Below are 23,794 nucleotides of genomic sequence, written 5' to 3'. Positions count from 1 at the left end.
GAGGAAGTTATGAGATCAGTAGCCGGAAAATGACATGGGGCCGTCGAGAGCTGTGATTGGACAGGAGGGAAATACAAACACCGCTGTATATGGACAGGCAGGGGAGGGGACTACGACCATTACAGTAGCAAAGGCAGAAAATCAGAGCACATTAAGGGGAAATACCGGGATATCAGGGTATTGAAAGCGGGAGCACGGAAGTGGGAAATTCCGGTTCCAATTCGAGGCAGGTACTGTGTAGTGTGAGAGATGGGTGGTGAAACCTCATTGGAAGTGAAAAAACCCGTAAGTGTAGATCGGCCCCTAGGAGGAACTCAATGGGATTTACTTCCAAGTAAACATGTTTGGGATTGTGCGGTGCTAATACATTTTATAGATGCTGTTTTATTTTTATTTTTTGAGCTAATTAGATGTGTTAGCTAGCTGGTTTCTTTTTATCAAAAGGAAAAAAATACTGATGATGGCTAGAGAAACAGTTTGAAATCTTTTTGAGAGGCTGGAGACAGGCAACATCGATGCCTAGCTATCCCTGAAGGACTGATCCAGAAGGGTCCTAAACCTAACATCCAGGACAAAGTGCCTCACAATATCAATCCATTCCCTGCACTGTCAGATTGGCAGGGGGTCCCTGCACTACTTGGCTGAGCACTGGGGTTAGCAGTTGGGGTTGGGGTAATCCACACAGTCCCTATTGGAAGTATTTTGGCTGGAGACTAACTTGGTTTCTGCAGCAAGCAGCCTCTATAGGTCAGAGACCTCTCCTGAATAGGCACTGGGCTCCTCCTCTGACCTCGTGGTCACCTTGAACTGGCGCCGCAGGAACCCGCCGTAGCGCTTCTGATTGTCCCACTTGAGCTTTGGGCGGATCCTGCGCATGAACCCCCCGTAGCGTTTGTGCAGGTCCTCCAGCTCTTCCCCATCCTCAGCAGCTGCCACTTCAGGGCCTCGCTTGGGGTATTTGCGGAGGAAACCCCCATAGCGTTTCATCTCCTCCTTGAGAGACCCCAGGTCTGATTCTTCCCCATTGTAGCCCAGATCCCCAGTCTCCATCACCCCAGGGTAATTCTCTTCTGCCTCCATCTCAGAGGCTGACCTCTCCCCCATCTTCCGGAAGAACCCGCCATACTTCTTGCTTGCACCCCCCTTGGCCAGGGAGTTCTCATGGAACAGAGAAAAGATCTTGTTCTTATCCAGCTTCTTCATGAAGCCACCATACCGTTTGACTGGCCCAGTATACAGCTCCCAAGGGCTGGGACTCCCTTCCTGGGTGGACTTCTCCTCGTCATCCCACTGGGATAGCTTCTTGGACTCCCCTTCCATCAAGAAAGGGACAAAGATGGATAGAGCTTTCTTGCACTTCTCCCACTCTGCACTGGACAGCAAGGAGCCCTGGCACTCCAGAGAACAAATCTGCAAGACACCAACAAGAGGAACACCCTTCACTCTGGCCAGCATTCCCCCAGGTGCCCCCAGTATAATTCCCCAGTTACCTTATACCTGGAATGGGTGCGAATTTCGTTTCAGTTTGGTTTTGATAAGAATGTACAGAAATTCACAAAGTTCTCCATATTCGGGACAAAAAAGAACTTGAGATTTAAACAAGGTGAATGTGGGAGAAACCGAGACTGACGGATTCACTCATGCACCCAGGCCCAGGGCTTGGCGTGCTCTGCCCTTAAAAGTCATGTTGGTGCTGAGCTGGGGTTGCCACCTCTTATTTTTTTCCAACAGGCTTCTCATCTTTCACAGCTACATGCCAGACAGGCATATCTTGGTTCTATCCATGCTAGGAATAGCTTTAGCAATTGGATTTGACCGATGTAGAGGCATGAAAATTTCATTTCAGTTTGGTTTTTGATGAGAACATGCCAAAATTTACAAAGTTCTTCATATTTGAGGTGGAAAGAACTTGGCATTCATTACCTTATGGCAACATTTCAAAGATAGGAGAGAAGAGCACATGGGACACTGGTGCGGGGGGACTGTTTAGCATGTCCTACTGAGGATAAGCATCAAGCGCTTGGACTCAAGAGTAGGTGAATACCTTGGGTGAATGGCATGGTGGAAGCAAATAGTCTGGTGGAGAGGGAGATGATCTCTCAGCAACTCATTGCTCAGACTGTGGGCAGGCAGAAGTTTGGGGAGTCTTTACATTAGCCCCTGGCACCTAATTGGCCCTTCTGTGTCATTCTTGGATTCATTCAAAGTTTAAAGAATTTAAAGCTTTGCATTTACAAAATTTTTAAAAGCTTTGCATGTGGGTGAATTGGACCTAACTTGTCTCAGAACTAGGGATCTGAGGTACCCAGAATGCAAGTCCCATGCAGTGATTTCCATAACTCCCACTTGGAGTCTTAAATAGCTAGGAAAAGAATGAGTTTCTTTTCTATTATTTTTTTATTACATTTCTATACCGCCCAATAGCCAAAGCTCTCTGGGCATGTTTTTTTGTTTTGTTTTTTAATTAAATATCTTAATCGCCCATCTGGCCGGTCACCCGGCCACTCTGGGCAATGTACAACAGTACAATTTAAAACAGGTTCTATGGGACAATCAAAGAGTTCTGGTTCTCAGAGGGGACCTCGGAGTAACAAACAGCCAAAAATAAAAGCGCGAATTCCTGTGAGGAGGCAGTTTTTGTTTCTATTCTAAAATGGCTGCTTGGCTTTCCATAATTCAATATGGTGTTAAAAGTGGGATCATTAAAGATTCCAGTTCTTCCTGGTTCTCCAAGAGAACAAGAAAGTAACAAGAAGAGATAAACAAAGTAAGGGCTTGTTAAAAAGGGGTTGGGCATAAGGTTTCCATGATAAAATACGTGTGTCTCTTCCCTTCACACCACACAACAGGGGTGCAGACAACAGCAGAGACATCTGTCCCCACTGTCCAATAAAGGTAGCTGTTCTCATATCACATGGAGACTGTTAACAAAGAGGGGCTTGTTTTAGCTTCTGAATGGCCATCATCTATGCTACTGGACTGAGTGAAACGTGATTAGATATACATGTCACCTCCATACGCATAGGAAAGATGGGTTTGGGTGGGGTTACAATGAATTTGGTTTGATAAAAACACCCAGATCTGGTTAGGATTCAGGCTGCATCCCTTCTCTGCAGGGTTTCATTCACGCAGGCGGGCAAGGATAGGCAAGACAACCCTTGACCAACTTACTAATGGGCTGATGGGCTTCGCCACCTCCTGGCCATGAAGAGCACACGTGGAACACCAAGCGGCACAATCCGCAGCAGCCGAGGGAGCCGAACTGAGGCAAAGAGCCAGTGCCAAAAGCTGCCACACCATTCTTCCCAGCAAGCACCTGAAAGGATGGGAAGAGAGGTGAACACGAGACAGACGATTAGTGGCATCAGATATGCAGGGCGGGAGCGGCCACCCCTCGGAACTGCTCCACCATCCCTGCCCCGGCCAGATTGAAAGCAGATCTGGGGAAAATAGGATTCAATTTATGGATCAGATGATGGCATTATCAGAGGTTATCATGCCTCAGCCTAGAGAGGCCTCCAAGCCTGCCACACTGGGCTGGTGCAATGCCTCCCACCACCTGGGGTAGGAAGACTCCGCTGCTGTGGGGGAGCAGCCTGAGATGGCACAGCCAGAGCTAACACCCTTCCCCTCTTCCCCCTTCTTCTGCTTGGGGCAGTGCGAGGAGGAGGAGCTGCCGCCAGAGCCGGGGAGGAGGAATGTGGCCTGCCAGAGTCACCATGGTCACCACCACCAGCCTCCCTTTCTTCCCACTTCCGCTGCAGGGAGGGAGGAGTGTGAGCCGCTGCCACCCACTTCCCCCACCACCTGCCTTCCCTTCAATACCTTGCTCTGAGGGGTCCTTCCTGAGAGTGAGGCATTGGCAGGGAGGTGGTCCTGTAGACCACCTGTGCTGTGGCCCAGGCACTTTCCAGGGCCACCTCCCCACCAATGCCTTACTCTCAGGAAGGACCACCCGAAGTGAAGCATTTGGGCCAGGCGGGCTCTGTGGAGAGCCTACCCACTGGATGCCTTGCTCTAAGGGGTCCTCAGAGGAAGGCAGGACTCCAAGTAGCTACACGGCGCTCTCTTGCTGCAGCTTTTGCCACAGCAGGGGAGTGGCTGGCGGGGCTCTCCAGAGAGGCTGCTCACCTGCTTATGCCTTATTCAGTGTGAGGCAGTGGTGGCGGTTGCTCCAGAGAGCTGCAACAGCCGCTTTCCTGCTGCAGCATTCGTCACAGCAGAAGAGCGGCCAGCAGGGCTCTCTGGAGCAGCTACCCGCCCTATGACTCTCAAAGTGAGGCACAGGGCAGTGGACCCACATCCCTCTCAGCAACAGAGCACACGGGATCTGCCGCCCTTCCAGATCTGCCACCCAAGGCAGGGGATTTACCCTACCTCATGGGAAAGCCAGCCACACCCCTCCCAGCATGGATCAGGCTGCAAATATACATTGTGCTCAGAGGCATGATTCGCTATGTGATAACAGTGCTTTGCGATCACCAGGCACCTGTCATCTGCCGATCTCAAATTGCCTTCAGAGCATCCATTAACAAAGCCCCCCCAACACAAGTGAAAGATCAGAGCATGGCTTTGTGGAAGGAATGAGCCGGAGGAGATATTTTCCAAGGCAGCCAGGAGGCTTTATAGGGAAGCCAGCTGTTTATAGGGAAGCCAGCTGTTTCAGGCCCTCTGAAACAACTGCATTTCTTCTGCCCTTGCTGGCTCCTCTTTGCAAACCTTGCACATGGAACTTTTGGTATCTGATGATAAGTTTACCCCAACGTTTTCCACCATGCGATGTTTTGGCTGCGATCTCTGCGTGGAATTTGCTTTCAGCTGGAAATGAATCCCACAAATGCAGAAACTGCCTAGAATTTGCAGGTGAATACATGTCTTTAGTCACTTGCTCTGCCCAGCTGCGGATCTCTCTTGGCTTCAAACTCTCAGGCCCCAAAGGGATCTGTTTTGTGAATCCCCGAAGACCACTTGCGGTTCGCTCTTTCTCTCTTCCATGCCACAGCTGACTCTCTTCGTCATGTCCTTTAATTGAGGCTGATGGAGAAATATGCTAATGTTCCCAGATTCATTTGGGCTAAATTAAGCTGTAATCTGAATGATATGTGTTATCGTACGTCGAATTATCAGCATTAGCAGAACACAAATTCTACAGAGCTGCTGACTTCTGCTCAGAGGCACGATTCGCTATCTGATAACAGTGCTTTGCGATCATCTGGCACCTTTCATCTGCTGATCCCAAATTGCCTTAAGAGCATCCATTAACGAAGCCTCCCCAACACAAGTGAAAGATCAGAGCATGGCTTTGTGGGGGAAAGGCGCTGGAGGAGATATTTTCCAAGGCAATAAAACAAAACAAAAATAGCATATATAAGCAAAAGGACATGCGGGGGGGGGGATTATTTTTCATGGTTGCCCAAAGGTCAAGGCACTGGTCCTTCCCTCTTGATGGAAGTCATTCCACGTGTCAATGACACTAATCACAACAGCCTTCCCCCACCTGGGTGTCCTCCAGTTGTGCTGAACTGACAGTGGCCATGCTGGCTGGATCTGATGGAAGTTTCAGCCCAACACATTTGGAAGGCACCAGGATGGTGTTGGACTGAAATGTCTGTGCAGACAGCATCAGCTCTGGGCTTTTGAGGGCCCTTGGGCAAGACACCCTCAGTGGGGGGCCCTCCCTCGAGGAGTCAGCTTTCTCACCACCATTGTCGCCAGCTGCTGTTGCTCCTCGTCCTCTTTCCCATTATTGCTACCACTTGCTTCCTTGACAGGCAGAGAGCCAGGGACCAAGCAGGCAGGGGCATCTCCTGCTCCTGCTTCTCACCACCACCCCCGTTGTCTGGGCCAGAGCGAGAGGCAGGTGAACGAGCAGGTTGCGATGGAGAAGAGGAGGAGCAGCTCCAGGGGGCTCTTGTCAGTGGGCCCCTGCTGGGATGCAGGCCCTTCACAGGTGCCTGACCATGCCTACGCTCGATGCCAGCCCTGTATGCAGACTCAGCTAGGTTAAACCCAGCTAGGTGCAAACAAATTTCAGGTTGCACCAAGCTGCTGGGATAGAGGAACATGGATGTTCTCTCTTTGAAAAGGGAGGCATAGTTGAAAAAATGGTCATAATTCAGATCCACCTGTGTTGCTAATCAGAACACATCTGGCCCTCTTTAGGCAGTGACTAGAGAGCAGAAGTACAGGAAGACTTGCTGCAATCCTATATACGCTTACCTGGAAATCTACTTCTGAGTAGACATGCATAGGATTGCACTGTTAATAATCCTGCTTATCTCCTTACAATTCCACCCAGGATGGCCTCTGCTCATTTCAGTGAGACCTACACTGGAGTTATGCTCCATGCGAATTAGCAGAAGGGAAGTTGCTATTTGGGTTTTCTATTTCAGGCCCTGAAATGATCTGCTCCTGCTGAGATCTAAAAGGAGTGCATTCCACTCTTTAGGATGCTCTCCCAGCAATGCCATTTTAACATTCAAGGTTTCCCAGCAAAACTGTATCTTCCTTCCTCACTTCCACCCCTAGGTGGGTCGTGTTTGGTGCAGAAGAATCCATGGATTTGCCAGCCCATGAACAGATGGGCAGCAATAAGTGATGGGATCTGATCGGTTCCTCTGTCATCCCTGCCATTCCTCTGAATCAGCTGCTTTCTATTGATTTCTCTCAGGAGTGATTCAAACTCACTTATTAAAGCACCAGGGTAGTGAATTAAATTCCACATTTGCTGCAGAGTGCAGAGGTGTCGCTAAGAATTTGCCAAGGGCCAGTTCAGAGACAGAAATAATGGCATCCATAGGGCCATGCAATGCAATCAACTGTACCACAGTCAGAGAAGATAAACATGTTACAGGTTGACTGAAATTTTGCACGTAACTTCAAACTTACATGCCCACGCACAGACGCAGAGAGAATATTCACATGGAATGTTGGTGTGTCTGTGGCCAATTTAGGTTTTTCAGCCAAATCTGGAGGTGCTAAAAGCGGTGCCCACCCACTCACAAAAAGCAGACACAGAGATGCATATTTGTGTCACAACAATGAACCACTGGTAACTCCATGACCCCCTAAGTGCACGGGACTTACAGAGACTGGATGTGCAGAGTCAGTGCTGCTGATAATGAAAACCTCGCATAAAGATATGCACATGCACATGAAGGCAATGCTCCCATAAGAACATAAGAACACACGAGAGCCAACATGATGTAGTGGCGAGTGTTGGACTGGGAGCTGGGAGATCTGGGTTCTAGTCCCCACTCGGCCATGGAACCTCACTGGGTGACTTTGGGCCAGTCGCAGACTCTCAGCCCAACCTACCTCACAGGGTTGTTGTTGTGAGGATAAAATGGAGAGGGGAGGATTATGTACACCGCCTTGGGTTCCTTGCAAGAGGAAAAAAGGCAGGATAGAAATGCAATAAATAAAGAACATAACATAACATAAGAAAATAAGAACGTAAGAAGGGCTCTGCTGGATCAGACTGGGGTCCATCTACTCTAGCATTCCACTAGGAACCCACAAGCAGGACATGAGTGCAACAGCACCCTCCCGCCCATGTTCCCCAGCAACTGGTGTACATAGGCATACTGCCTCTGGTACTGGAGGTAGTACATAGCCATCAGGACTAGTAGCCCCTGATAGCTTTTTCCTCCAGGAATTTGTCTAATCCCATTTTCAAATTGGTGGCCATCACTACATCCTGTGGTAGCGAATTCCATAGTTTAACTATTTGCTGTGTGGAGAGGTCCTTCCTTTTATCTGTCCTGAATCTCCCACTAATCATCTTCATGGAATGACCCCACTGGGTGCTAGTATTTTGAGAGAGGGAGAAAAATGTCTCCCTACCCACATTCTCCACACCAGGCATAATTCTGTAGACCTCTCTCATGTCTCCCCTGACCTTCCTTTTTTCCAAGTTAAACAATCCCAGCTGTTGTAACCTTCTCTCATAGGGGAGATGCTCCAGCCCCTTGACCATTTCAGTTGCCCTTTTCTGCACCTTTTCCAGCTCTACAATATCTTTTTTGAGGTGTGGTGACCAGAACTGGACACAGTATTCCAAGTGTGGTCGCACCATAGCTTTGTATAAGGGCAGTATGATATTGGCAGTTTTATTCTCAGTTCCTTTCCTAATTATGCCTAACACGGAGGTTGCCTTTTTTTACAGTGGCTGCACACTGGGTCGACATCTTCATCAAGCTGCCCACCACAACCCCAGGATCTCTTGCTTGGTCCGTCACCCGTAGCTCAGAAGCCCACCTCTGGCCTGCTTCTCCCTTGATACCGAGAGGGTTGGACTTCAGAAAGTTTGGAGCAGTTTCTGCATGATGAAAGGCTAAAACGTTTGTGGCTTTTTAGTGTGTGTGTGGGGGGGGGGGTCTTGTTTTTGAAAGATGATTGATGATGCAGCCCTATGCCTGTTCACACTGAAGTAAGCTCTGCTATGTCCAACACTGTTTATTCCCAGGTACACGTGGTTTGGATTGCAAGGTGGGCCCCCGCCGGGGTTGGGTGGTGGTGGGACCTTAAATGCAGTTGTGCATGGTTTGAAGAAAGTGGATAGAGATAATTTGGGAGGAGCTGTAGCAGGAGGGGCTGGAGCTCAGTGGCAGAGCACCTGCTTTGCATGAAGAAGGTCCCTGGTTCAATCCCCAGGAACTTCAGTAGGGCTAGAAAAGAATCCTGCCTGAATCCCTGGAGAGCCACTGTCAGTCAGTGCTTACAGTACCAAGCTAGATGGGCCAAGGGTCTGACTGAGTGGGCCTGTTCGCAAGATCATTGCAACTCACCGTGGCTTATTTAAGCCACAGTGTGTTGCAGCACGTACCAGCGCCCATTTTTAATATTCAGTCCCCAGTGGAGGGTTGCCCTGGTTTGTCGTGTCCTCCAAACCCAGGAGGCAGGGGTTATTTGGGGGTTAAACAACCCCCAAACAACCCATGTTCTCTTTCAGGGTTATTTGAGGGCTGTATAACCCTCAAACAACCCCTGCTGCCCAGTGGCTGACTGGGGCATGCTGGGATTGCAGCTCAACACCTCTGGATGGCACCAGGTGTGCTGGCTGTGGATGATGGGAGTTGTAGTCCAACACCTGTGGAAGGCGCCAGGCTGGCCAAGGCTGGATGGAACTTCTGGGTGCAGTTGCCGTGTACCACTGAATACCTATGGCTGGCAAGCTCTTGCCCTTCTGCCCTGCTGGTGCTTTCCCCAGCAATATCTCCTTGGACAGCATTGAGAACAGGATGCTGGATTGGATGGTCCTTTGGCCTGATCCAGCAGGGCTCTTCTTCTGCCATCTCCCAGGCCTCATCCCTCTGACTGATTGCCCTTACTCTCAGACCACTCCTCCTTTCTCCACTAGCCTTTCAGATAGGTAACCAGATGCAAAAGGGCATCATGGGACTCCAGTGCCTTTTAAAGGCTGTGCAGGAGGGAATTTGAGATGACGTGAACTTATTAAGCATAGGTGAAGAAAGCTGTGCCTGTTGAACTTCCATGCTCTGCACAACTTTGAAAACTGCAAGAGCTCTGCCACCTCCTTTGCATCTGGTCACCCTACATGGGAACATAACACCAGCTTCTAAAGCCATACCTCCATCACTGGAAGCCACAGATCAAAGCACAGAAGGAACAGGAAGAGAGATGATGGGGGAACTCAGTTGTACAATAGCAGGACAACAGTCAAACTGCTATTTGCTGCCAAAGGTGTTTTTAACTGCAAACAGAACTTTCAGGGGCAAATAGCAAAGGGTGGGGGGAGTTGGCTGGAAACTGGTGCTGATGGGAAAGGGTTAAACTCTTCTTTCCTCCACAGTGCTTCCTGATCTGGATTGGAGCTCCACACTGCTGCTTTTTCTTTAAAATGGATCTCAGCCTGCGGGGGGATGTGCTGTTTGCTTCCAGTATTCAGAAAGATCTGTAACTAGGCAGTCTCGATTCCTTATAGAAATACACAGTTCAACACACTGTGTCTTATACATAAGAAGAACCCTGCTGGATTAGACCAAGGTGGGTTCATTTAGTCCAGCATCCTTTTTCCAACAGTGGTTAACCAGAAGCTGCTGGGAAGCCCCCAAGCAGGACATAAAGACAGCAGTCGTCCCCCCCCCCACACACACACACACACAAAGCATCTGCTATTCATATATACATACACTGCTTCTGAAGATGGGGGTCCCATATAGTAGACTTGGCTAACAGTTGTTGATAGACCTCTCCCCCGCCATGAATTTGTCTAATCCTTCTTCTTTTTCCCTCTGGCCAGATGGAATTTGAGTAAATATCATGGGTTTGATCCAGACTGAATCCTACGTGGAGTGGACCTATTAAAATCAATGGGACTTAAAACAGTCATGACTAGGGTTGTATGAATTTTGTTAAATCCTTTCTGTCTGTGTTTCATGCAGATTGTCAGGCGTCTTTTGTTCTGTCATCTGCACATTGATGGAATCAGATTTTTTTAACCAGAATTTTGTACTTGCGCTAATTTGCATTGGCGCTAATTTGCATTGGTGCTAATTTGCATTGGCGCTAATGTGCATTAGTTAATGCGCATTAACCTAATGCAAATTAGCACAAATCCCCCCCCATGAAAAACTAGTCCGCAAGTCTGCAGAATCCACGTGACTCAGAAAAAGGCGGTGGCTGCAGAACCCATAGGTCAGATTCATAAAAATACAAACTCATTTGAATCCATTGCGGATTTCTCTGCTATCCCTAGTCATGACTCACTTAAGTCCCATTAATTTCAAGTATGACTAAATCTGGACCCAGCCCCATAAGTTGCAGTTGCAAAACAGTTTGAAATCTGGCTCGCCAGCTCTTCATCCAACATGTCCCCGGATCTTCTTTGCTGAAATCATTTGTAAGATTCATTTTTTGCTAGTTGTTCTTTCTCACACACTCTGTGTGTGTGTGTTGTGTGTCTTGCTACGGAAACAGCACAGAGCACGTAACTAGTGACAGGAATGGAAAACAAGAAATGAAGTGTAGTCAGGGAAGGAGGAGAGTTTAGAAATGGATCTGCTCTCAACCCCATAGCTTGAGGTGGGTGAGAAAGGGGGGGCCTATGGGAGAGTTTTGTTCTTTAACATTTCAAAGAGGTTTTAAAGCTTTATGATAGAAAATGTTGTAAGTCAACCTTCCCCAACCTGGTGCCCTCCAGATGCATTGGACTGCAATTCCCATCATTCCCAGTAAGCATGCGTCTGGAGGGCACCAGGTTGGGGAAGACTGTTGGAAATAGAGAAGGCTCTAACCACTGGGAAGTTCTGCCATGTAAGCCTTGTGCAAGAGAATGTCCCTCTGGATTGTGCCCCAAGGTGGTTCTTCTTGCGAATGAACCACAAAGAATTGCAATCAGTGAAGAAAATGGATGCAATTTTCCCCTCTGGAATTCACTTCATTTTACTTCCCTCCGTAATAACTGTGTGCGAAATGTTCCTTTGATATTGCGTATTTGCCTGTTGCTGCTTTTCCACAATCTATTCTGGCGGAGGTTGCTTTAAAAGATGCCTCAATAACACCAAAGACATTGCTAACAGAAAACGCCCCCTTTCTCTCTCTCTCTCTCTCTCTCTCTCTCTCTCTCGCTCTTCTTTTGTTTCTAGCCTATCCCCTCACCCCAATTTCTTCCCAATGAAGCCACACTTAAAGGCACGACCCATTGGGAAGTTCTCCTGCACAAGCCGAGCAGGAGAAGCTGGTTTCAACAAAGCTCATGCAGGAGATCTTCCCGATGGATTGTGCTCAAGGGATCCTTTCTAAACATGCTTTATTCCTGTTCTTTTAAACATGGTTTAATCACCAGGCTGCTGGAGTATTGTGGATTTGGAAACAATAGTCCAGCAGGGCTAGAAAATGTGCACGATCTAGCCAGAGTTACAGCGCAGTCCTACCCATGTCTAGCCAGAAGTGAGTCCCACAGCGTTTGCGTGCTGGATTGCAGCCTTAAAGTTCCACTGTTTTCAATTGGCATGAGCTTGAAATCAATGGGATTTTAAAGTGCTTCATTTTGGCTGGATCATGCCCATTTATTCCACTAGTGAATGCAAAAGGAATACACGCGAACACACACACGCTTGCAGGGAATCAGCTCTATTTGTTTCCACACATTTTCTCCAGTAATAGAGAAATGTCCCAAAGAATGTGTCCACAATTTAAAAGAAAAAGAAATTGGAGGAGATTGATGCAGAAAAGAAGAGGTTTGGGTATCAGGAAAAGCCATAACGAACTAAAAAGAGAAGGGGGGAAACTTCTTTTGAACATGGAGTTTTAGAAGGATGAATAATTCTATCTCCTTTCCGTTAGCTTGAAAGTTAGAAATATACTACATCAGTGATCTTCGCCGCTGGCTGCATTTCCTTAGCTGCCTAAGACTTTCTCCCAGAATTGAAACTGATGCCTGCATAGAAGTGCTATAAATATACTATTTGGAGGCACTGGGGGGGGGGGGTCCCTTTCTCAATTTATACGTTAAGTGTATTGTCGAAAGAAAAACGCACAAGCACAGACCAAAAATACTGTTTGTTGCTAATGGGAAAACTGGGACTTAAACTGCAGGCAGGTCTGAAAAGACACAAATTGATGGAGTGAAACGGATGATTGCAGGACAAAGATCTATGGCAATCAACGAAGAGGGCCTACGAAAGAGGCAACTAACTAACTGCACACAGGAAGAGTTAAAGAGTTACCTGCACAGAGCACTCCCAAACTCCCAAAGGATTCCGGGCTCTCTTCTTCACAGTATTGGCTGCAGGTGGTTTCTTTGGACAGTCTCGAAAAGTTGCACGTCCCTCTTGTATCCTTTCGGGTTATTTCGTTATTGGGAGATGGGGAGGGGAGGGTTCTCTGTCTCCCCTTTGCTTTGCAGCTCAGGTTCTTCCCCGTTGGAACCTCTTTTTATTGGCACGCTGCTTCCTCCTGTCACTGAGCCCCAGCTCAGCTTAAGCTCTCCAGAGCCAATAGGGGAAGACAAAAGCTCTGAATAATGAGAAGCATCACTCTGGCTCTCAGACACCTCTCCATGAGTGAGAAAAAGGACACCGGCATTCTCAGCAGATCTTTGCAAGGAAGACTTTTCAGCTGTATGCAGAAACAGGGAGCAAGCAGGATGAAGAACAGAGAGAGAGAGAGACTGTCAAGTGAAAACTTCATTCCCCAAACCCCATAGATCTCAGAGGCAAATTAGAGTGTCTGCCTGCCGCTGTCTACTGCAGTCAGGGCCCCTTCACACATTACATTTCTTCAATGTACACCTTCAGTGCTTAAATACATACCTAAAAATGAGGGGGGGGGGTTTCAAATGCAGCAAAGGCACATTTACAGAGATGTGCATCACATGGATATGCTTGGCAGGGACCCACAGTTAGCTCCCCTCCCAGTTAAATGTGCACCCCATGGCAAACCCAGGTTTGTTGCTGTGCCATGTGTGAACTGTACCTGAATGTAAAGAAACACACTTCCCCAAACACAGGGAGAGCACAGGGGGACATGCCCCAGGGAATTGATTGGGGGAGCAAGGGAAGGTGGAGAGAACCAGTGGGATATGGTCATCTCTGGGTATAGGAAAGACAGGGCAGTGCGTATTGGAGGAGGTGTTGCTCTGTACAGCAAAGAGGACACCGTGTCAAGCAAACTTAAAAGGGGCAGATGCCTGCACAGAAGCACTGTGGGTGACCAGTGCTTTTCAACTTATTCATAAATGATCTGGACTTAGGAGTGAGCAGTGAAGTGGCCAAGTTTGCGGATGACACCCAATTATTTAGGGCGGTTAAAACAAAAAAAGTTTGCGAGGAACTCCAAAAGGATCTCGCCAAACTGGGAGAATGGACATCAACATGACAAATGAGGTTCAGTGTAAGCAAGTGTAAAGTGATGTACGTTGGGGCAAAAAAATCCCAGCTTCAGCTATAAGCTGATGGGATCTGAGCTAGCAGTGACTGACCAAGAAAGAGATCTTGGGGTTGTGGTGGACAGCTTGATGAAAACGTTGACCTAGTATTTGGCTGCTGTGAAAAAGGCAAATTCCATGTTAGGCATAATTAGGAAAGGAATTGAAAATAAAACTGCCAAGATCATGCTCCCCTTATGGAAATCTATGGTGTGTTTGCAATTAGAATGCTGTGTACAGTTCTGGTTACCACACCTAAAAAAAGATATTGTAGAGACATTTTTATCCCTCTCCTATAATACTAGAACCCAATGGGGTCATCTCATGAAGCTGGCTGGTGGGAGTTTCAGATCAAAGGAAATCCTTCTTCACACAGTGCATACTTAAACTATGGAATTCATTACCACAACGCGTAGTGATGGCCACCAATTTAGATGGCTTTAAAAGTGAACTAGACAAATTCCTGGAGGAGAAGGCTATCAATAGCTACTAGTTCTGATAGCTCTATGCTACCTCCAGGATCAGAGGCAGTATGCCTCTGAACACAGGCAAAAGGGTGCTGTTGCACTCATGTCCTTCTTGTGGGTTTCCCATGGGCAGCTGGTCGGCTACTGCATGAAGAGAATACTGGACTAGATAGAACCTTGGTCTGATCCAGCATGGCTCTTCATATGTTCCTATGTAAGGTCTCTGGCCTCTCCAGGTAGGGCTAGGAAGGATTCTTGCCTGAAACCCCAGAGAGCTGCTGCCAGTCAGTGTTGACAATACTGGGCCAATGGGTCAACGGTCCAAATCAGTACAAGGCAGTTTCCTATGTTTCTATGGGATAAACAGCATGTGTTCTGTCTTCCCTGAGTATTTGGAGAACCGTGTCTCTGCTTTATTTGTTCAGTGCAGCAAGCAGTGTTGCAGCAAGCCCAGTGTTTCTGCAGTGCTGTGCAGCGCATGACTTGGCTCTTGTCCAGCTTCTCATGAGAAACTCCTACATGAGCAACATGTCTATAATTCATCACAACTGACAATTTTGCATATATATATTTTTGTACATTTTGGAAGAAAGAGCAGGAAGAGGTTTAGAAATCTGGTAAATAAATAGAAAATAAATTTTAAACACGCTGCATGAACATTACATGCAGTGAAAACCTACATGCTGGGAGATGTACAAGCATATAATAAAACAGTTTAAAACAATAAAATTCTACAATAAAAACATTTTCTAAAATACCCTAACCCACCCCAAATGCCTGCCTGAAAAACCAGGTTTTTAATGCACGGTAGAAGCTCATTACAGAGGAGGCATGGTGGAATTCCCTAGGGAGGGAGTTCCACAGAGTGGGGGCCACCACAGAAAAGTCCCTCTCCCTTGTCCCCACCAGTCTAGCTGTCCTGGCTGATGGGACAGAGAGAAGGCCATCCAAGGCTGATCTTGTTAAGCGGCCTGTCTGGTGCTGCTGGAGGCACTCCTTAAGATAGGCTGGGCCAGAACCATATAGGGTTTTAAAGGTCAAAACCAACACCTTGAATTTGGCCCGGAAAACAACTGGTAACCAGTGCAACTCCTTCAGCACCGGAGTGATGTGATCTCACTGGTGGCGGCCTTTAATCAGGCGAGCCGCCGCGTTCTGTACCAGCTGCAGCTTCCGAACCGTCTTCAAGGGTAACCCCACGCAGAGCGCATTACAGTAGTCTAAACGAGAGGAGACCAGGGCATGTACTACCGATGGGAGCAGATGGTCAGGAAGGAAGGGGAACAGCCGCCATATCAGATGGAGTTGATACAGTGCTGTCCGGCTCACAGCTGACACCTGAGCCTCCATGGACAGCTGGGAGTCCAAAATGACCCCCAGGCTGCAGACCTGGTCTTTCAAGGGTAGCTGTACCCCATTCAACACCAGGTCAACATCCCCCAGCCTCCTCTTGTCTCTCACCAAAAGTACCTCAGTCTTGTCAGGGTTCAGCTTCAGCTTATTCCTCCCCATCCAGCCACTCACCGTCTCCAGACTTTTGGACAAGGATTCTATGGCCAACCTTGGTGAAGATTTGAAGGAGAGGTAGAGCTGCGTGTCATCCACATATTGATGACACTGCACCCCAAACCTCCTGATGATAGCCCCCAGTGGCTTCACATAGATGTTAAATAGCATCAGGGAGAGGATGGAACCCTGTGGCACCCCACAAGTGAGTGGCCATGGGTCTGAAACCTCCTCTCCCAGTGCTACCTTCTGGTACCTGCCGGAGAGGAAGGACCAGAACCACTGCAATACGGTGTCTCCAATGCCCAACCGCTCCAGGCAGTCCAGGAGAATACCATGGTCAACGGTATCAAAAGCCGCTGAGAGGTCGAGGAGAACAAGGAAGGAGCATTCACCCCTATCCAGAGCCCTCCTCATATCATCCACCAAGGTGACCAAGGCTGTTTCTGTCCCATGCCCAAGCCTGAAGCCTGACTGAAATGGGTCTAAATAATCGGCTTCTTCAATTGCATCGCCACCACCCGCTCAATCACCTTGCCCCAAAATGGCAGATTCGAGACTGGGCGAAAGTTGTTCAGAACTGGGGGATCCAAGAAGGGCTTCTTTAAGAGCAGTCTTATCACTGCCTCCTTGAGGGCTGATGGCATCACTCCCTCCTCAAGGGAGGCATTCACCACCGCGCACTGCCCTGATCCCCTCACCCAGTCTCTCTCTGCAGCCAATAATGAGCCAAGATGGGCAAGGATCAAGTAAGCAGGTGGTCGGCCTAGGTCACCATTCTTGTACAAAGGAATTTCAAAGGCAGATACCAATATGAAATTTGTTGTTGTTGTTGTTCAGTCGTTCAGTCGTGTCCGACTCTTCGTGACCCCATGGACCATAGCACGCCAGGCCTTCTTGTCCTGCGCTCTCTCCCGGAGCGTGCTCAAGTTCATATTCATTGCATCCGTGATGCTATCTAGCCATCTCATCCTCTGCCGTCCCCTTCTCCTTTTGCCTTCAGTCTTTCCCAGCATCAGGGGCTTTTCCAGGGAGTTTTCTCTTCGCATTAGGTGGCCAAAATATTGGAGCTTCAGCTTCATTATCTGTCCTTCCAATGAGCACTCAGGGTTGATTTCCTTTAGGATGGACTGATTTGATTCATCAATTCAAGGCTATTCCTGTGCTTTGAATAAGGATAAAGGCTTTTCAAAAATCACACTAGTTATTTGATTGGCTCACTATTGCAATAATGTCTCTGCTATCATTGTTGTGTTATCACCCATCAGTGTTTTCTGAATAGCAACTGTTAAGGTAATCATCACTTTCTATACTTTTTTGCATTTCTGTTCCCTAGGACAACACAGTTTATATCTCCCCCCTCCCCACAAGCAGGTGTATATAGATCTGCCAGTTTGAGGTTAACCATGCATCTGATGAAGTGGACAGCATCCATGAAAGCTTATGCCAGAATAAATTTGTTCATCTTGAAGGTGTCACACAAGACTCTTTATACTTTTTAGAGATTACTTCTTCCCTCTAGTTTCTCATGGCAATCTCTTAGGGCATTTTCCATGCATGGCATTAAAGTGCTGTTTGCATTTTTCTGTATGGCCAATAAAGGGAATGGAAGGACCCATAATTCAGTGGCAGGGCACATGGTTTGACTGCATAAAGGCCTGGCTTGAATCCCTGGTAGCTCCAGTTAAAAGGAATTTGGGTAGCAAGGCTAGAGAGACAGTACTGTGGCTGGATGGACCACTGGGCTGCTGAAGTTAGGGGCATTTTGAATGAGGCCAGTGCACAAAATAAGATCTAGAAGTTACAGAGAGGAAGGGAAGTACTCTAGACGTAGTTTCCATTTTCAGGGTTGGTTTGGTTTTTGGTAACATCTAGTGCTACCCTTTGTCTCTCTCATATGCTCAGTGGTCGAGGTGGGAGCTATAAATGGTAAATCAATGGCTTTGCACACATCTCAGACTCAGTCCCCATGCTTGGTGCTATCAGGGCTAGAACCAGGAACCCACAGATCTGGGAATGACTCTCCTGCATGGAGACCTGCACCAACCTTTCAAGAGCGGCTGACCTCTGCCCCCTGTGGTGAGCTGTATCACCACAGCCTCTCCAGACACCTGACTTCTGCCCCTTGTGGCAGGCTGCGCAACTACGTCCCCTCTGGAAAGAACTTCCCAATTCTGGTTCAGCTCTGCCCGCCCACTGCGCCCAGGTAAGCCAATGGCTCCTTCCCAGGAGGAAGGAGAGGAAGGAGACTTCCTGTCTCACTCGTTCCTTGCTTGGATCTACCTGAGCACTGGCATGGCTCTGTGTTTCTACTCACTTTTCAGCCTCGATTCTTGGCTTGCTCTTTGGTCCTGCCTCCTGGTTCATCCTCTGAAGTTAACTACTCAGCAGCCCTGGCTCCCGGCTCCCTCCAGGAAGTGTCCTTACTCCCCGTCTCCCTGGGAAGGAGCCATTGGCCAGCCTGGGAGCGGTGGGAGGGCAGAGCTGAAGCAGAATCAACATGTTTCTTCCCAGAGGGGCTGTAGTTGCGCAGCCCTCCACAAGGAGCAGAGGTCAGTGGTTCTCGAGAGGCCGCGGTAATACAGCTCACCACAGGGGGCAGAAGTCAGCAGTTCCTGACATTTGGGTGGCTCACCATGTGGGACAGCCATGCCCAGGCTCTCCAAACTGCTGCTCAGCCCCACCCTGACACAAGGCTGCAGCCAGAAGTGCTCCCTCGGTTCTTGGGCTGCAGGGTGGCTCCCCTCACCAGGAAGAATTACAAAAGCTGTCTGTGTGGGCTGAGACTTTGCCTAGGTAACAGTAAGCTTGTGAGCTCTGATCTCACTGGCTGCCAAGCCTCTTGCTTACAATGTGATGGCCGCCTATAGTTTTAGGGCCAAAACAGACATTATTTTAAATCTGTGTCTAGCAGCTATGCCTTCTTTTCATATTTACTCTAGAGTAGGCGGCCCAATCCAGATCTTAAAAGACCACTCGTCTCCCTCCGCCCCCCCATGCTAAGGACCCAATCCAGATGGAGGCCCTGCACCTACAATAGAGTAAAAATGAAAAGAATAGTTGCTAGGCACAGATTTAAGGTAATATCTCACTCCCTGGCATCAAAGTTCTGAGACCTGAGAGCCATAATTTAAGTTATATGGGACTGAGGGATGGCTCGAAAAAAGAGTTCTCGCCGCCTGAGCAAAACCACACCTCTGACGATTTGTTGTGGAAGCTCTTATGTTAAACTTGAGACTATGTGATGCCCACTGCAAAAAATCCAGATGGCAGTTTCTCTGTCCGGCTTAATAATAATATCAGTAATAATAGGCATTTGTATGGCACGTTTGAGTGCTCAGAGTGCTTCGTATACATTATGTAGCTGTAATCCTGACGAGCGACCTTGTAAGGTAAGTCAGTATTATTAGCCCCATCTTGCAGATCATGGAGGCACCAAAGCCGAGAGAGCGCCTTGCCTAAGACCTCCTAGTGAGCTCTTGGCAGAGACGAGATTCAGTCTCGTAGGCTCTAGGTCAGCTTTTCCCAACCTGATGCCCTCCAGATATCTTGGACTACAACTCCCATCAGCCCCAGCCAGCATGGCTAATAGTCAGGTATGAAGGGAGTCGCTGCCCAAAACAACTGGAGGGAAAATAACCTTTTGCTGATCCTATAGCCTGAAGGCAGAGGGACTCATAGTTTGAACTGCCTCTTTTCTGTGGCTGTTGAGTTGCTTCTACATGTCCAACGTTTTGAGTTTTCTGCCTTTATCACCAGACTGAAATGAAGAAATGTAATTCATTAGGAATGGATTGAGAAGTTAAACAGATGATGCTCCCCACTCCACCCCCCACTCCCCCTCGTCTTGGCTAAATGTGCGGGGCGGGAATCTTATCTGTTTTATTCTCTCAGTGTGTGAGAGAGAGGGGAGGGGAGCATTTAGTTCTCCTTTACCTTGACTTTCTAAAGCAATACATGGGTCATTCTTCCATACCTTCCACCCACTTGTTATTAAAGCATCTTCCGTTATACACAGTCCTAGAAAGACACGCATGTTCACAGCGGTGCAAGCCCACACACCCACACACCTGCCTCCGGTTCAGTCACTTCCGCTCTCTCTTTCCCCCTCCCCAATGCCAAGCTATTGATCATTCACCTTGAGGGGGAAAACAATGAAACAGGAGTTTAACTTCTTCCCCGGAGGCATCCTGTGGCAGAGAAAGAGAGAGAGAGAGAGAGAGATTACAACAGCCTTCCCTAAGCTGGTGCCCTTCAGATGTGTTGGACTACAACTCCCATCAACCCCAGCCATCATGGCTGCAGAACAAAGGCTGCAATACACAGTCATGTGCTCTGCTTCCAATGCTCTTGAACCCCAAGTGCCATGTACTAGCCGTCGGCCCAACATCGCCTGGACTTGGGCATGACCGCAGTCAGCGCTGACATTTCTCAAATGAAGTCCTAGAGTTCTGATGGCTTGCCTAGAAGCTACACCTTCCCCTAATCTCAGATGTGTAGGTGGAGCAGTTAGGAAATGCACTCTGCACGTGCACAGAGGCTCCATCTTGTTTTTTTGCTCATACACCACAGCCGAATTCAGAGATGTGCTCCAGGGTCGCATTCCAGTGCTGGATACCAGTATACTTTACCTTAAAGCTACCAGTATTTAAGCCTGAAGAGAGGCATTTAAACCTTTTAGAATGAGGAAAAAACTGCATAAAAGCCAGAAAACCACCCAATGATCAGTGGCTGGGGGAAAAGAGGTGGAGCCAGGGGAAGGAGTGTGGTCATCTGGGGAACCTTGAACTTGGCACCCAGACCTGAGGCTCCCCACCCCTGGTTAAAAAGTATGTTCCATTGATTGCAATTGGAACAGTGGAGGCTGGTGGCTCCGATGTCAGTGGGGCGGTGAATCCCCTCCAGATTTCGGCGAGAACCAGTCAGAACTCTAAAGGAGATATCCAAGGTGCAAAGCACCTAACTTAGCTGCCAAAATGAAGAGCACTTGGAGTAACCAGGCCTGGACTTTTGTAGGAAAGGACTGTGATCTCCGTTTAGTTCTTGTTCTGAAAACAAATCCCTGGGCTCAAAATGTGCTCCGACCAGTGGAGGCTGGTGGCTCCGATGTCAGTGGGGCGGTGAATCCTCTCCGAGTTTCAGTCAGAACCAGTCAGAACTCTAAAGGAGCTCTCCAAGATGCTTTGGATAGTTTTGCACCTTGGATAGCTCCTTTAGGGTTCTGACTGAAAGCAGGAGCAGATTCACTGCCGCACTGACATCGGAGCCACCAGCCTCCACTGAATTGGATTCATTTCCGGCTCCCTAGGATGGCCACGCTAGAAGAAAAAGTGCCTATCCAACTGGATGGCCAAAGATCACTCCCCCTATAGCCTCTGAAGTCTGTGATGCAACACAGAGCACTACCTCCAAAGCTCCCTCTGATTATTTTTCCATGAGCTTCTAATGTATCTGATTTTGAAACCTGTTTTCCGTTTGGAGTACCTGATGTCGAAAAGGCACAAAAAGATGCGATTTTTTGTTGTTGTTCACCTGCCTGATAAGGCCGTTGTGTCTTCAGATGAAGGCATTCAACTCAAATGAAATCTGCCCCCCCCCAAGTGCTCAGTTTTTAGGCTTGATCTTGAATAGGTCTTGAGTTCGGCCTTTGATTTTCTGTGTGTGTGTGCACGCCTTCAATTACAGGAAGACAGAGGTACAAAAGTGTTGAGCTACAGCAAGCTGCTTGCTCTCATGTCAAGCAATCAGAGAACAAAATATGACATCTGATCGGCTCCGTCCACCAACCTTTTGCAGGAACTCCAAGGGAAAAGTTTTGAAAGTGTCAACTCTTATGCTGTGAGTTTGATTAAAATCACCAGAGTTACTCCATTTCGTGTTCCTGACCCAGAAATCCTCCATCTTCTCTGCTATGAATTGGATCAGCCCAAAAATCTATTTAAGAAGGACATGGACAAATTGGAACATGTCTAGAGGAGGGCACTGAAGATGGTGAGTGGCTTGGAGACCACATCTCAGTGGAGGCTGTGTGCTCCGATGTCAGTGGGGCAGTGAATCTGCTCCAGGTTTCAGTCAGAACCCTAAAAGAGCTATCCAAGGTGACTGAAACCCAGAGTGGATTCACTGCCCCACTGACATCGGAGCACCCAGCCTCCAGTGCCACATCATATGATATGAGGAAAGACTCAAGGGCCAAATCTACATGGCCAATTTACTGCAGAGCAAGAGCACATCAGGGTAATTTGCAACAGATGATGCTGTTGCCAATTCGCAGCCACCCCTCAGCATCCCTCTGGAGCAGACGCATTTTTGGAAAGTCCTTTTAGTGAATGATTTTCCCTTAAATGTGGCTCCCGCGCAGTTCCGCTGCAGCATGCCCTGTCCCTCTGCATTAAATCCTGGGAATGCCTCTGTGACCTGGCAGTGACCCGGCAGTGGCATGGCCAAGGGGTGGGGCAGCCTTCGCATTGTTTCATCCTTTCACTATATCGCAGTAGTGCTGTTTTCCCATTCACCACATGAGCCTAGCGCAGTAGCAGCTTTACCTATTAAACAAGATGCAGCCTGTTTTTCCCATTCATAATAACACAATAGCACAGTTTCAAGCATTGACAATGCCGCAGCAACTGCTGTACCCATTCACAGGATGTAGACTGTTTTTCCCCTTGACAATAGCACAGTAGCATTGTTTCAAGCATTTTCCCATTCACAGTAGCACTGTTTCAAGTATTCACAATAGCACAGTAGCTGCTTCACCCATTCAGATTATGTAGCCTGTTTTTCCCATTCACAATAGCACAGTATCTTTTAATCTTTCACAATATTCCAATGGTGGATGAGAGGGGGGAGGTGTGGGATAAACTACAGGGGCTTGATTCAGTGCTTCCAGTAAACTTCCCTGAGCAGGGGGAGCATGGACAAGGGCGGGGAACAAACTTTTCTCATTTGCTGAGCAACGGGGTTGATGACATTCAGTTTTACTCTGCCCACCCAACCCCAAAGTAAGGGGGTTTCAAGTGCTGTGTGTCCCGTGAAAGCGGGTTTTTAGGTAGTGTATACTCCACTTTCCTTGCTTCGTGTGCCCCTGATGGACCAAAGGGATTTCATGAAAATCTGGATATAACCAGAAAGTGCTTCTTATTCCATCTCCATGTAGACTGGGCCAAGGAATTGGAGCCTTAGGAGAGTCCTTTCATCCTTTCAGAATGGGAAAAGTCCACAGAAGCTAGGAAAGCACCAAATGACCAGTGGTTGAGGGAAAGGGGTGGGGCCAGAGGAAGGGGGCGTGGCCATCTGGGAAACCCCAGAGGGCCATATTGGAACCCGTAGAAGGCCAGATGTGGCTTCCACCCCTGAGATTCTGGACCTCTGCTTTAGAGGAAGCCATCACAGTTGAACTGGTAGAAAATCAATAGATGTTTGTAATGTAGATATGGCCCAAAGATCACCTAGTGTTGTCAGTCTAGGGAAGCTTGCAAATATAAAATATAAGAAGACTTTGAGCCTGATGTCCCTGACTATCAATGGGTACTAGTCCTGATGGCTGCATGCTACCTCCAGTATCTGGGCAGTATGCCTACGTACACCACTTGCTGGGGAACATGGGCAGGAAGGTGGTGTTCACTCAAGTCCTGCTTGTGGGTTTCCCACAGACAGCTGGCTGGCCATTGTGTGAACAGAATGCTGGACTAGATGGACCCTGGGTCTGATCCAGCAGGGCTCTTCTTGTGTTCTTATGTTCTTAGTGGGAGATGCTGGCCAGTGAGAGGAGGGAGACCTGGCATCAGACTCTGGGCTGATACACCAGACAGTGACAAGACAAGGCCCTTCCAGCTCCAAAATATGTCCAACTGTAGGAAGCAGAGCATCAGTCATAATTTACTCACCAGAATCCACAGATATGGTACTGGCGTCAGGATCTGCCCGTCTT

At 48.2% G+C, this 23,794-nt stretch overlaps 1 protein-coding gene across 1 annotated transcript; it reads right to left on the bottom strand.

Moving 5' to 3' along the window:
- Positions 1–741: 741 nt before the first annotated feature.
- On the bottom strand, positions 742–3,300 carry PDYN (prodynorphin). Its single transcript, XM_084848430.1, has 2 exons — positions 3,172–3,300; positions 742–1,410 (listed from the first exon to the last, which is right to left on the bottom strand). The coding sequence occupies exons 1-2, from the start codon at positions 3,298–3,300 to the stop codon at positions 742–744; spliced, it is 798 nt and encodes a 265-aa protein (XP_084704556.1).
- Between the last annotated feature and the right edge of the window lie 20,494 nt (positions 3,301–23,794).

This window comes from Heloderma suspectum, chromosome 4 (genome assembly GCF_057233095.1).
Source record: "Heloderma suspectum isolate Gila_16-S chromosome 4, 16-S_ref, whole genome shotgun sequence".
NCBI classification, from domain to species: Eukaryota; Metazoa; Chordata; class Lepidosauria; order Squamata; family Helodermatidae; genus Heloderma; species Heloderma suspectum.
The sequence above is the reverse complement of the archived record's forward strand: the minus strand, read 5'-3'. Positions and strand labels throughout refer to the sequence as shown.